Below are 14,215 nucleotides of genomic sequence, written 5' to 3' on the forward strand. Positions count from 1 at the left end.
TTTTTTGTTTTGTTATACTTTATTTTTGAATTAATATAACTGGGTTGATATTGTTCGGAAAAAAAAAAACGAGAAGGGGCAAAGTGTTTTGTTGGATTTAACCAAAGGGAGGGTGGTTGTAATTTCCAGGACCTCAAGGGGCAATCTGGTTCATAGGGAAACCTCAGGGGAGATAGGTATAATTTACCCTCTTAATAGGTTTCCGTCCAATTTGAGCAAAATTCGAATGGCGATGCTATTCGCAGCCCTCTATTTACTCTCGTAGCTCGTTAAAAATTTTCAATTATACTCGACAGTTAGTTACCTAATTTGAGATATATTTTCAGCATCTAATTACCGAAATATAATATTTTTTTCAACAGATGTTTACCGAAAATGTATGTTCGGCAGTTATTTACCGAAAGTTAAACATATTTTTGAGATGTAGTTACCGAAATAAAATCTTGTTTTCAACAACAATTTACCGAAATGTTATTTATGATTTTCAACAACCATTTACCGAAATGTTGTGGGCTACGGAAGAAAATAAAGGGTTGCGAATAGCGGCACCCAATTCGAAACGACCAGAAGAGCCGAGAAAAGGACACAGAGACACAAAACCAAGAGCCAAACAGCCGGACCAAAACCCCAGCCCCTGCATTGCCGTCACCAATCTACTCGCCGCCGTTCCTTCCTCGCCGGAATCGACATCCCCGGGTTCTCTCTCTACATTCTTCGCCACTCGCAATGACGGCTATGATGGTACTCTCTCTCTCTCCTATCTACAAGTACGTGTACTTATGTATGCACTCTCACTGTAATGTAATCTTTATTCTAGCTATGCTCCGATCGGTTTGAGAAATGGTAAGAGGTGGACACTTGTTATCGTTCTTACTTAGTAAATGAACGTGTTTCTATGTGAACTGTTACCGAATCGTAATGTTTATTCCATTAATGCTCCGATCGGTTGTTGAGAAATTGTAAGAAGTGAGAACTTGTTAGTACTGCTACGGAGAGGCGGATTTTTTTTTTACTTGCATCGACGTGTTTGAACTGTTGGTGTTTAGCAACGTCATTTTATGGTTGCTGAGAATGTAAGAGGTCAAAACAGGGGCGGCCCTCGGAATTGAGTTCAGCGGTGACAAAAACGTTTAGATTTGTTTTTGTGATACAAAACCCTAGGTTTACTGAAGTTTACTTTTTTTAATTTTTTAATTTTTATAGTTAGAAATTGAGCCTGGTTTATTTTATTTTTTTGAGCTATACTATTTAATTGGTCACATATTTAAGTGGATTTTATTGATTTGACTTCGTACTAATGATCACAATACTAAAGAAAAATCAGATTACATGTCGAAAAATATAAAAAATTTAGCACATTTTTTGACCATAGGAGGTTTGCTTGAACCCCCTGAAATAATGGTGGAGCCACCCATGGGTCAAAACTCGTGGTGCTGTTACTGAGAAAATCAGAAACTAGCTGACATTATAACTTGATTACTCGAGTGTAAATGTTTAACCTTCTTTATGTTTTGTCTCCATTTTATCCGGCACTGGAGTGGAAAGTACAGGAATGGAGGGTATAGGAATAGAGGATGCATTCCCTCTGCTCCCAATTGTTGGTTCATTTTGCATAGCCGTACCCAGTTTCGGATTGGAAGTTATGTACTTCAGTTAATAATATTACTACTAGTGTTCAAAAGTTCGCATTTTAAACTTTTACAATCTTTTGAATGTGATGGGAAAACTTGAAAACTTAGTCATGAAAGTACGTTGTTTTGATCCGAAAGTTCCACGACTACTGAAAATGGACCAACCATTGGGGACAAAGTGAGTTTTAATTCAATTCATTTCTCATGGTTCCCACTACTTTGCAGTTGGTAAAATACCAGAACATGTCGCTGAACAAACTTTTTCAAATGTGATTTTTTTTTTCTCCGTTGCGCTATATTTTCTAGGCAACCAAGCAGACGACAATTTGTACAAAGGGGACCTTTCATTCCTCAAGTTCACTGAGTTTTAGTTTTTTTTATTCCACTATTGTTTTGGTTGTGGTGGCATCGACAGCAACCTCAGATCATATTGCTCAAGGAAGGGACAGACACGTCCCAAGGGAAGGCACAACTGGTGAGCAACATAAATGCGTGCATGGCTGTGGCAGATGTCGTGCGCACCACTCTTGGGCCAAGGGGCATGGACAAGCTGATCCATGACGAGAAAGGCAATACCACCATTTCGAATGACGGTGCCACCATCATGAAACTTCTTGACATTGTTCACCCAGCTGCTAAGATCCTTGTTGATATTGCCAAGTCGCAGGATTCTGAGGTATAATTACAAGTACTATTGCTTTTATTTGCTGCTGCAGGTGTTGTAAGCAATTAATCAGTGTAGCTTCACAGTGCGGATCAGTTGCTTTCATGCTGTTGAGATGAAATGGGAATTTTAGAAATAAGTTCCTCTCGTTTCTTGGGTTGGGAAAACACTGTTTGCTTTAAAGTGGCATCTAGGGTGTGTTTCATGTAGCTGTCCCGGATGAAACACACACACGCGCACGCGCGCGCGCACACACACTTCTATATAGGTTTTCTTGCAAAAATAGTGACAATGACAACGTGGGTATTTTGAACATTTGCATTTCTTTTTGAAATTGCATGTGTTTGAGAAACATTCTGCTAAACTCTCTCTTGCAAAATCCTACATAATATTAATTTTTAGGTTTGAATTTTTTGTGGAATTTATCTTTTGTAACTCGAGTTGGGCTTCACCAAACATTGGTGTTCTATGAGTTATTTATCTTATCTCCTCCCAAAGTTTAGAGTTCTGCAGATTGAAATAAATTAATGTAACTTACCTATGTGGTAGGGGAGACAATTGTTTGGAGTTTTATACTAACAAACTTGGGCTCTTTGGAACTTGTGGCAAGGAGGAGAAAAGAAGAGAAAGGGCGGGAAAGGAAATGAGGAAATTATATGTGATCATAGGAAATTAATGTTAATAGCATTATTGGTTTGTGTCAAAGGAAAGATGAAGTAAAACACGAAGATGATTAACCAAGAGAACAAGGAAAAGAAAAGAGAGAAAAGTAAAGGACAAAGATGAGCAAGAAAGGAAACTTGTAATTTACCTTCCCCTTCTCTTTCTTTCTGTATTGGTTTTTGAATCATGGATTAAGTGGTGTGGGGAGTATCATTTGTACTGGGTGCAATATAACACTTGATGGTTGATGTCTATTGTGAAGTTATTATGAAGCTCTTGAGTTATTCATTCAAATGACTTTGTGCATATTGTCTTTGTGGTGCAGGTTGGTGATGGAACTACTACTGTGGTTCTGCTTGCAGGGGAATTTCTGAAGGAGGCCAAGCCTTTTATTGAGGACGGGGTCCACCCTCAAAATCTAATCCGGAGTTTTCGCACTGCAGCGTACCTGGTGTGTTTTTCATGAACATATTACTTCTTAATTCTTATTCTTTCTTTTTTATTGACATGGTGGAAGGCCTTGTCCTTGTGCATCTTTTTTTTTTGACAAGTTCCTTGTTTATCTTTGATATCACATTTTTTAATAGGCAATTGAGAAGGTCAAAGAACTAGCCAGTAGCATAGAAGGAAAAAGTCTAGAAGAGAAGAAACGTTTACTCGCAAATTGTGCTGCTACAACTTTGTCTTCAAAGCTTATTGGTGGAGAAAAGGAGTTCTTTGCAACCATGGTTGTGGATGCTGTCCTTGCAATTGGCAGTGACGACAGGCTAAATATGATTGGAATCAAGAAGGTAATCACATTTTTCATTGGGAAGGTTGTTTAGCTTTCTCATTGTTATCTTTGATCTGCATGTATTGGTGTGGGCTTTTTAGAAATAATATTCTTCATCTTCATGTTCAGTGCCATGTTACTGAGTATTTGGTCCCTTGGAGTTTTTGTTCTAAAGTTTCTAGCTTGATAATTCTATTCTTGAAATGATTAAAAACTGCCAAGGAAGGAAAACCTAGGTCTATATATACGGCTAGCTAGGGTGCAAACACTCAAAGCAACTAAAAGAACATAAAAAACAATAGTACCCCTGTTACTTACTACATCATGAGACTAAGGACACACAAAATGCTTAGGACAAAGTAAAAGTGACTATATCAAACTTTGTAGCGTGTATGATGAATTGCACCATGTTGGTATTTGTTTTGTAGTATAGAACGTGTAGGTGACCACTAAGTAGGCAAGAACTTTTAACACTTTTGATCCAAATATATACCTGCATTCATTGTTTGTAGGCTCGGCTTTATAGGTTCCAGGAGGTAACATGCGGGACTCCTTCCTTGTAAATGGCGTTGCCTTCAAAAAGACATTCTCATACGCTGGTTTTGAGCAGCAACCAAAGAAGTTTGTAATGCCCAAAATTCTCCTATTAAACATTGAATTGGAGCTGAAATCAGAGAAAGAAAATGCCGAGATAAGGTATGGTTGTAGCTACATTTTGGTGTTAATGTCTTGAGAACTGCTGTGAAGCATACCTGATCGATTGTCTTTCTTGATGCAGACTTTCAGATCCTTCACAGTATCAGTCAATTGTTGATGCAGAATGGAATATTATTTATGATAAGTTGGATAAATGTGTGAAAAGTGGGGCCAAAATTGTGCTTTCACGACTGGCTATTGGTGATCTAGGCACACAGGTTTTTTACTTCACCCTCTATAAATGCATCTAAAGATTGATTCTGATCGTACCCGGAACTCTAACCATATCTATTAGTTGGCTAGGTACATCAAAAACATGATTTTGTCAGTAATGGTTTATTTCTGTTTTGTTGTTTAGAAACCCGTTAGTCATTCTATTGTTAGACTTTGCTGTATGAAAACACATTGGCATTGGACATAAATTCCAGTTTAGAATCTGTTGTGAAGTGTGGCAAGATGGCCTTTGGAAGAGAGTTTGACTGAAAAAGTGCACTGCCTGGCACCGTCTCAGTCATATTAATGTAGTGGCATGTATGAAAGGACAAAAGTCCATGTTGCTGTTAGTTTTTTAACTGTCTCTTGCTTTCGTAGCTTTTGCACTTCTCGCTTGTCATTTTAATGCATTGACAATGTTATTAATGGTTTTCATTTTTTCCCGTAAATTGATCAATATCATAACACCACCGATTTTTTTTGTATTAGTATTTTGCAGATCGAGATATATTTTGTGCGGGTCGAGTTGCTGAAGAGGATCTGCAGCGAGTTGCAGCTGCAACGGGTGGAACAGTACAGACTTCTGTTAATAACATTATCGATGAGGTTTTCCCCCTCTTATCTCATGGTTTTAGAAAATGAAGAAACTCAACCATTAGGCACTTTGGCTATTAGTAATCCATATGTTTGAAACTGCTTGCGTTTTCTCTCTCAATCCAACTGAAGTTGTTGAGATTTGATTGGTTCGTAGGTTCTTGGATCTTGTGAGCTTTTTGAGGAGAGGCAAGTTGGGAATGAGCGGTTTAACATATTTAGCGGATGCCCACCTGGTCAGACAGCCACTATAGTTCTCCGTGGTGGAGCCGATCAGGTATGTCAGCATTCTTTTGTAGAAGGGTGCACGGTTGCCCCAAAATATGGGTGCACGATGCAGATAATGATGACCCTAATATTTTTTCATCTGAAATGATGTCAGTTCATTGAGGAAGCTGAACGGAGTTTACATGATGCAATAATGATTGTTAGAAGAGCTATGAAGAATTCTACTGTTGTGGCTGGTGGTGGTGCAATAGATGTACGATCTTATTGCTGCTTGAGAGATGTTGGTTTTGTAAAATGTGAGTGTACTGAGTTGATGTTTGAGATTGTAATTTGCGGTTGCAGATGGAGATAAGCCGATACTTGAGGCAGCATGCACGGACAATACCTGGAAAGTCGCAGCTTTTTATTAACTCTTACGCTAAAGCTCTAGAGGTAACTGTTACTAGGTTTTCCTGTTTTATTTGCTTGAAAATGGTTTGCTTTCCCGACGTACTATTTACTATTTAGCTCATGCAACTTTTGAAGCAATCCTATGTGGGATTTGGATCCTGTGACTAAACTCTACAGCTGTTTTTTATTAGGCATTTTTGCTGATTACCACTATAATGGCTCGCTTGCACGCCTATAGATGACTATTGGCTAGAAATTAGCTATTGTAGCATCTGGTGCAAATCAAATGGTGCTAATTATATGTTACCCCTTCAGTGGGGGTACTACAATACTTCTGCTTTGTAAAACGTGTTTTGTGAGTAGTTGTTGGTCTTCCTTTTAATGTAGTTTCAGGGGTATTCAACAACTTGAAAAAATTGCATATGGTAATGTGTGCACTACGCACCTCGTGTGTTACAGGTTATCCCACGACAACTCTGTGACAATGCTGGTTTTGATGCGACTGATGTGCTGAACAAACTGAGACAGAAACATGCACTACAGACTGGTTAGCTTTTCCCCCGTCCTTTTTCCATTTTGTTATCTTGTTTTGGACGGAAACTTGCTACCCCGTTTCTGCCAATGTGGTCGTAAGAGCATAATGAGTCGAATGCTGTTTAGTGGGTCCATTAATTTCCCATCTATGGTGTGCCTTTAGCTTGGTTATAGTAACTTGTGGGTTTATGTCCAGTAAGCGATTTAGGATGCTACCTGCCGCATCACCACAATAAGAACATTAGGGTTTGGAGCCATTTTTTATGTCGAAACTCTTTATTACAGAGTAATTTAGATAAAAGTAATTTAGATATATAAAAAAAAAAAAAAGGTGCCTGCTGTGCGTTGAACATTTCTTTGTTGATTGCCACCCTCTGGCCTGTTGGCCTTTTAATTCTTCAAAATGAGCTAGCAGGCTGGCAATAGCTGCGATACAAAATGGGTGGGATCTACCAACCAAACCAAGCCCAATTCTTGCTGGTGGGTCCATTTCTTGATTTGGGATAGGTGTGGGCCTTCTGGACGTGGTATAAAGGAGCCTTACGCACTAGTACAATGCCCAAGTCAAGGCTCCGGTCATTTAGTAGGGGGAAAAACCTTAGAAGTCTTTATGCTTGAGTAAAAGTCAGCAACCACCAGCAGTTAGTGAAAGTTGGTAGCACAAGCATCTAGCTCCGCGCAACTGGCACTGTTTTCTCCGGTAAGATCCCATTGCTTTTCAAGCTCTGCTGTCATTGAAAACTAAAGCACTAAAACGCCTTTACTTTCTTCTCGATAACATATAAGGATAAGGCACACCTTCTAATTTTTGTTTTGTTCTCTTGGAATAAAGCAACCTTTTCCCGTTATTGAGGAGATATAGGAAAAAGCTTGCTTACTTGGAGACGAGGCTTGGGCTCTCTGAAGTAGGCAGCAACAAATTGTGCTGCACTAGACCGTAGTGCGTAGTGCATCCATTTCTTGCTGCTTGTAGCTGTGAAGCATTTAGATTGGTATTCCACACAGTTTTTCAGCTGGCAGAGATGTTTCAACTTTCGGTGGTATCTAATTTCCGAGAAATGCTCTTTTGTGTTACGATGGAGTGCTTTACTCGTTTTGTCCCCCATCATTAGCTTCTTTCCTGGCATTCTCTTTCATGTCGCTGAAGGTCCCGTACAATAGGTGGAGTGCACACAGAGGTCACTAAAATGTACTGCAAACTGCTTCTACTTTGTTAAGTTTGAAGATAATTTTTAGTAGGAAGAGCAAAAATGCTACAACCACACCCAAATCACACACCCACTCTAGACTTATTGGTACTTGGTAGGATTAGTAACATCTTTCAGAAATTTAGGAAATGTGTCAGTTCACTCTATTTACTTGAACAAAATTCGGAAGATATTCAAATATGTTATGGGGAATCAAGAGTTAATTATCAATAGGATGGTCATTGTATATATTTGGTATAGACTCTGGTTTGGGTTGAATTGATAGGTCACTATTGCAGTTGCCATGTCATATGATATTTCATGCTGACAAGGTTTTGAACAGGTGAGGGTGCACTGTATGGGGTGGATATTAACACTGGTGGAATTGCTGATAATTATGCTAATTTTGTGTGGGAGCCGGCAGTAGTCAAGGTATCTCTTAGCTTTTACTTGACCGGGCGTTAGTTTTGATCTATTATCTCATTGCTGATGTTTTTTTAGCCTTTTCAATAGCTATAAGACTATGATGACTTTGAGACCTTTGTCGCAGATCAATGCCATAAATGCGGCTACTGAAGCAGCCTGCCTCGTCTTAAGCGTGGATGAGACAGTGAAAAACCCAAAGGTATGTGTGCTTCGTTTTAAGTTGATACTGATTCTCTCCATAGTTGATACATTACTGTCGTACTATTTCTAGATAAAGTGTTTTCTTCAGTTTCCATCTTCGAGTCCTTCCTGCTTCTCTTTGGTATCATACAGTAGTCCCAAAGAGGTGATGGTGGTTGGCATGGTTTCAAGAACTTGTGCAATTGGGGCTTTCATATCCTAGATTTACTTAGGAAGTGTGGCAGACTTGAATGGGCAAACTAGATACTAAAATTGTTGTGGTGACCTTTCGGTTGTGTGCGAAATGATGGAAAGGTCCATACATGTGCTGTGTCATTTTTCTACCTGTGTCTCATGGTCAATTCATCTAGATTGGGTGCTTGATCACAATGATCAGCTAGCTGCTTCAGTTACATATCTAAATTATTGTTCCAAGTGATAATGTATTGAAATTGCACATAATATAGTTTTGAATGGAGAATTCATACTGAGATTGCCAATCCATCGTGGTGGAATGATGTCTTTGGATAAGACCTCTCTTACAAGACTTTCCAGGACTGCCGAAAGTAAAGCTGAGTCTCATGTATGAAAATACAGAGTAGACCTTCTTTCCCATTTCACAAGCAAAATCCTCCAATGGTGGTTTCATTTGAAGTGGAGATCTGTGGATTTTGAAACTTGCTCGGGCTTCTTGAAAAAATATTGGACAATACATCAATAACAGTTATGGTAAGGAAAGTGGTCATACGTATCATTGGTACATGAGAGTAGTGAACGGGCATCGAAATGATGTCAACTACTTGAGCGTTCTGAAGAAATTGCATGTAGGTGGGCGATGGAGAATTAAGAACAAGTTAAATGGAAGGACATGGGTCATAAAAAAATTAGTCCTCGAACCTTTGGTGGATGGATATGGCTTTGAAATTCACTTTTTGTCCGGGTGAGTGCAGCCTAAGTGAGGGGGTTGATCCTAGATTCTTTTTATGGTCTGATTAGCGACTTCCTTATCACTGCATATCATAGACTTTGTAGGTTTAATTTTTAACCCTGTAGCACATGCATCTCTCTCCTCCACGTCTTCTGGGAAATCTGGCGTATTTGTAGTCATCATCGGGATATGTAATCTTTGATGCACTGTGTGCGTGAAATTGTCTCGTGGATATATTGATTTTTTCTGTTTTTACATTACTGATTTAATGTTGAAATGCAGTCAGAAAGTGCTCAGGGAGATGCTGCTGCAATGGGTGGTAGAGGTCGTGGTGGAGCTGCTTTCCGTGGTCGTGGTGGGCGAGGAATGCGGAGGCGATAGGCTTTCCCCATCCCAAATCCTTGGTTTTGTAACAGATCAAAAGTTTTGGTGGCTTTCAAAATGTATTTTTCCCCAGCTTTTACCGGACTTCAGCGCATGACTTTAAGATGTATTTCTTGTGATTCTTCTCCCAGTGCTGAACGCTACAGGACTTCAGCTAAGCTTTTCACTGTGATCTGTAGTTTCTTTGTGCAAAGAATCAGTATTTTTGGGTTTATTATTCTCTCTCTCTCTCTCTCTCTCTCTCTCTCAGAGTATAGCCTTGCAGCTAAATGATATCTTTTGTATCTCACCATTTGCCAAATGAGTGAAGATCGTTAATTTCTTGGTGAGTTCTTTTGTTTCGCTTCAACCTTCATTGTCAGTTTTGTTAGTTACTTCCTCAATTGCTCACCATAATGTAGCTTTCGAAGTTTGTCAAATTTTTCGTTGTACTGTTTTTAGGATGATCAAATTTTATAGTTCGTGAAGTTTATAGTCTCTACTCTGCCAAATAAAACCCAATAAATTTTTTTTTTGGATCCGAAACCCAATAAATTGATGATGCACTTTTTCGATAGAGGACATCGGTTAAATATAGGACTCTGATAACCAGTTGCTTTTGCTGGACTGTTGAAGCATAACTCTTGTTCTCTCAGATGTTGCTATACTTCTAATTCTCCCTCTTGTGGTTATTGGAAAGGCCTCATGTGCTCTTGTGTTTCGGGAAAAAAATGCCCGTCAATTGGTGTGGTTTGCGCTGTCTGAGAGCCTAGCCACGGTTACATCCACCAAGGTGTTTGTCGAAATGCTTCACAGAAATGTCAAGGGTACAGAGTATCAAACTGTCATAGAGGAATGCTTTGAATTTATGGACAATACCGAGTGCTACACTAGGGCATCGGTTCAGGAGCTCGATGACATGGGTGGTAACCAAAACATTGTCTCAGGACAATTTCTAGATTCGTGTGAGCAACGTGAACATCTGGCTTGTGCCTTGGGTTATCAAGAAAACTATTTACAATTCTTTTTGGATTTGGGATTGAAAAGTAAGATTTGAGGCCGCCATTAGACCACTAGTAGATTATGGCAAATTATTGACAATGCTCATTAGTTTGTTGGCAGCACGTACTCTGCCTCTACCAACCTCATCGTGTCCTTGTGCAACGCCACTAGCTGTCCTTCACTATGTCGCCGGTCTCTTTTGGGCTATTCTATCCAACTCCACCAACATGTGATCAACTGGCTAAGACCACCTTGGCGGTGGCTGGGCAGGGCCGAGGCTGAGTCGACCAAGGAATTTTTGAAGAAGGTGACTAAATTGAAGGGGTTGAAGGCTAAGGAGGAGGAAGCTGTGAAGTATTTGCTTGGGCCGCATGAATGAGAGCGTGGACCAGCTTAGCCAAGCGGTTCAGGAGCTTGAGCACATCAGCTGAAATCCAATTGACATGAGTTTTGGCAAAACTATTGTTTACGACAAGACTAAAGAATAAGCGGTTCTGATAATCTTTGTAGGCTCTTTTCGTCCACAAATGGCCCCACCCTAGGGCTGTAAATGAACTGAGCCGTTCGTGAACTGTTCGAGGCTCGACTCGGTAAAGGCTCGTTCGAGTTCGATTTGTCTACTAAATGAACTGAACCTGAACCTCAATTTTAGGCTCGTTTCATAAATGAGCCGAACATGAACGCAGCAGTATTCGGCTCGATTAGGCTCGCGAACTTGAAGTATATGTGTATCATGGGGATTTTATATAGTTATATAGTAAAAATTTTAAAACTTGTACAAGTCTAAACGTTTACAATTACTAAAAATTTACTTATGTATATGTTTTTATCTTTTTATATGTATATGAACATATTTATGTACATAATGAAAATTTTATTTGTAGTTTTAGACCTGTATAAGAACATAAAAATATGATATTATTGAATCGTTAAGGCTCGTAAACAAGCTCGAGTTCGACCCAAATCTGGGCAAGCTCGGTTCAAGTTCGGCTCGTCATAATTTTCATTGAGTTCGGCTCGAGCTCGAGTTCGCTAAAAAACTTAACGAACGAATCTGAGTATTCTAATATTCGGCTCGATTCGGCTCGTTTACAGCCCTACGGCCCATCCTGAGGGTTCAGCCCCCTGCTACAAAAAGCCGTGTCCAAACAACTTTACTGCTGAAATCTATTGGCCGTGTCCAAACAACAACGTATCGATAAAATGGATTGATACACCAAATTATCTTTTATGTGGTTGTGTAGGAAATACTTGATGATTAAAATCCATTTATGCTTTCCATCAATTCGAAGCTAAATAAATCCCTGGAAAATCCTCAATACACAAGTTTTTTTCTCTACTAATCCACCCAAAATAGATTTTCATTACAAGACGAGCGTGTCCCCGACAGCAAGACCCACAAAACGAAAAGGGTGATTCTATTTGAACTCGGAAAAAATTCTCGAGTCCCCATTTTTCCTTACACTCTCTAATAAAAATTAATCATTTCAACCTCCTCCTCAATTTAATACGCTAACATCCCAGCACTCTTAGGCATGATACATACCCTATGATTTTAGCCTGTGGTCACTGAACTGTCCTCTGTTTTAGCTTCGGATTCTTCTGATTTTCCGGGAACTTCAGCATTCTCAAGCTTTGAAACACGGAAAATCGCTAGATTGGTATCCCCTGCACCAAGAAAATCACATTTAAACCAAGTTAACAACATGGAAACTTTGGATGGTAATCAAATTTTAAGGATCAGCAGGTGGTGTCAGCTCATGAACTTCTTATAGGATCTTAAGCTCATCAAAAAATATATGATGATGCATTTGTACCGATCCCACACACGTACATTGATGTGCAAGGGCCTTAAGAGTTAAAAGTTGTTGATCCATCTCAGAATCCGGAAGGGCAAAAATGGAAATTAAGCAATACGTTACATTCAAGCAACACAACTTTTGTAAAAAATAACGCGCCCCCATCTACAAAAAAAATAGCAGATTTGAGTACTTATTTTTATTGTCAACTCTAGAGGTGTTTAGTCTTTGGCGATCTCATAGAGCCAGAAAATAAACCAAATAAACACAGGCAAGTTAAGGAAAGTGTACCAAATGTAATATAACTTCCGGAGGACATTGGAGCAGCAACACCAGGTTTGAGCCGTTTTTCGCCGATAAATGTACCATTTGTGCTGTCCAAATCGGTTACCAACAGAACCCCATCCTTCTTCTCAATGCGCGCATGCACACCTGATACTGTTTTTACGTTCAAAAGAAAATTCGAATGAGTCGTGCTATACTGCTATGTATTACTAAAAAAAATAGACAAAGGAAACACAGTTGTCAGTTTAAATGACATCAAGTAAATTATTAAAGATTGTGTTTTTTTTTCTTCTTTCTATCAAATTTCCAGATTATATCCAACTATATACATTCTGTAAAGGAACAGCCCATTCCCATGTGCCAAGTCCTCCACTTTTTATTTATTTTTCCTTAATGTAAACCATAAACTGATAAAAGGTTTTTCCTCTGTTTCCATGCATAGCGCGCGTACCACGCTTGTTATTGTTATTGGGAATTTCGAGTACCTGTTCCGACAGGAATTACGACATCTGCTTTCTCTGGTAGGCGCCCAACGGTCACTGCACTCTGAAGAATCACCACAACTTGCATAATTTTATTTAAATAAATTACTACCAGAAGATAGAAATTGAAGAACTTACTGAAGCTATTTCAAATGCACCCGGCATTGAGACCTTAAAACCTATGTGTCTTGAGTCACCATCACCTATATAGCACCAATTCTAATATAAGCATCATATATTGCTATGACTAAAACGTACATACCTTACTAAAGAGATAAGAAGAAGAAGACAGGGTTGGCCGGGTGGTCAAGGCCTGACTGAGGGATTTGCTTCCTCCTAAGGTCGAGGTTCGCAACTCTCTCAGGTGCTATTAATAACACCTCCTTTGGGGCTATTCGATACGGAGCTTTGCTTCTACTTCAGTTGGGCTTCCCGCAAGTGAGTGGTGGGATTGGACCCCAAGAATAGATGAGACTAGATCAGTTCTGTTGGAGCACCTTGTGAGTCATGTTAAGGCTCATTTCGATGATCAGACTTATTTATTTTCTTAGAGTTCGCCGAAAGCATCAATCATACCAAAATCATGTCGATCGCGTAATTCGATCCAGTATGATTTCGATACACATTTATCTTTTAAACTATAGCGAAAATACAAAGTTTAATGTATTTTTGTTTTTGGCCAATTGTATAAATTTAGAGGGAAAAACTTACCTGCAGGTTCAAGAAGCCATCTTTCTGCATCATTTGTTTCTGCAGCAGTAGTACTGGTCTCAGCCCCAGCCTCAGAAGCATAAATGGCACCAACGTTCCTCTGAATATTTATCGGTCCGGTTTCATACACACTGCAATATTGTAGTTTACCTATGGGTATATTTTTCGATACTAGAGAGGGCAGGAGGTAACAATGAGTGCAAGATTTTGAGTAGAAGAAGAGAGAGGAAGAACAGCTCTGAGGGTTTGGAATTTTAGCTCTGCAAAGAGGATACTGGCCTCCTCCTACAGATACTTGCATTTTTTGGGGTGGAAGAAGATTAGATAGAAGTTGCTCTTAACTTCACACTGTGTGGCAATGAAACTGTGACCTTTTGATCTTCAATTCATATGTGGCTTGTGTGTGGGTGGATAGAGGGAGAGGGCTATTTTTGATTGACGTTTGGTGTATGTGGCTTCCATTTAAT

At 39.4% G+C, this 14,215-nt stretch overlaps 2 protein-coding genes across 5 annotated transcripts; one reads left to right on the top strand and one right to left on the bottom strand.

Moving 5' to 3' along the window:
• The first annotated feature begins 557 nt into the window (after nucleotides 1-557).
• LOC131303485 (T-complex protein 1 subunit eta-like) lies at nucleotides 558-9,707 on the top strand. 2 transcript variants are annotated; one of them, XM_058330407.1, is made up of 14 exons: nucleotides 558-741; nucleotides 2,047-2,307; nucleotides 3,284-3,409; nucleotides 3,546-3,749; nucleotides 4,257-4,426; nucleotides 4,509-4,644; nucleotides 5,129-5,245; nucleotides 5,391-5,510; nucleotides 5,616-5,714; nucleotides 5,804-5,893; nucleotides 6,311-6,398; nucleotides 7,916-8,004; nucleotides 8,123-8,197; nucleotides 9,389-9,707. In XM_058330407.1, the coding sequence occupies exons 1-14, from the start codon at nucleotides 727-729 to the stop codon at nucleotides 9,485-9,487; spliced, it is 1,689 nt and encodes a 562-aa protein (XP_058186390.1). In that variant the 5' UTR covers nucleotides 558-726; the 3' UTR covers nucleotides 9,488-9,707. The 2 variants fall into 2 exon arrangements, with proteins under 2 accessions (XP_058186390.1, XP_058186471.1); XM_058330488.1 differs by lacking the exons at nucleotides 4,257-4,426; nucleotides 4,509-4,644.
• Nucleotides 9,708-11,790: 2,083 nt separating this feature from the next.
• LOC131303759 (uncharacterized) lies at nucleotides 11,791-14,215 on the bottom strand. Of its 3 annotated transcripts, none has more exons than XM_058330786.1 (5): nucleotides 13,749-14,215; nucleotides 13,176-13,240; nucleotides 13,041-13,101; nucleotides 12,562-12,708; nucleotides 11,791-12,139 (listed from the first exon to the last, which is right to left on the bottom strand). In XM_058330786.1, exons 1-5 carry the CDS (start codon nucleotides 14,047-14,049, stop codon nucleotides 12,027-12,029), a joined length of 687 nt encoding a protein of 228 aa, XP_058186769.1. In that variant the 5' UTR covers nucleotides 14,050-14,215; the 3' UTR covers nucleotides 11,791-12,026. The 3 variants fall into 3 exon arrangements, with proteins under 3 accessions (XP_058186769.1, XP_058186839.1, XP_058186913.1); XM_058330856.1 differs by having other exon boundaries at nucleotides 13,176-13,244; nucleotides 13,753-14,204; XM_058330930.1 differs by lacking the exons at nucleotides 13,041-13,101; nucleotides 13,176-13,240 and having other exon boundaries at nucleotides 13,749-14,206.

Source organism: Rhododendron vialii, chromosome 1a (genome assembly GCF_030253575.1).
Source record: "Rhododendron vialii isolate Sample 1 chromosome 1a, ASM3025357v1".
NCBI classification, from domain to species: Eukaryota; Viridiplantae; Streptophyta; class Magnoliopsida; order Ericales; family Ericaceae; genus Rhododendron; species Rhododendron vialii.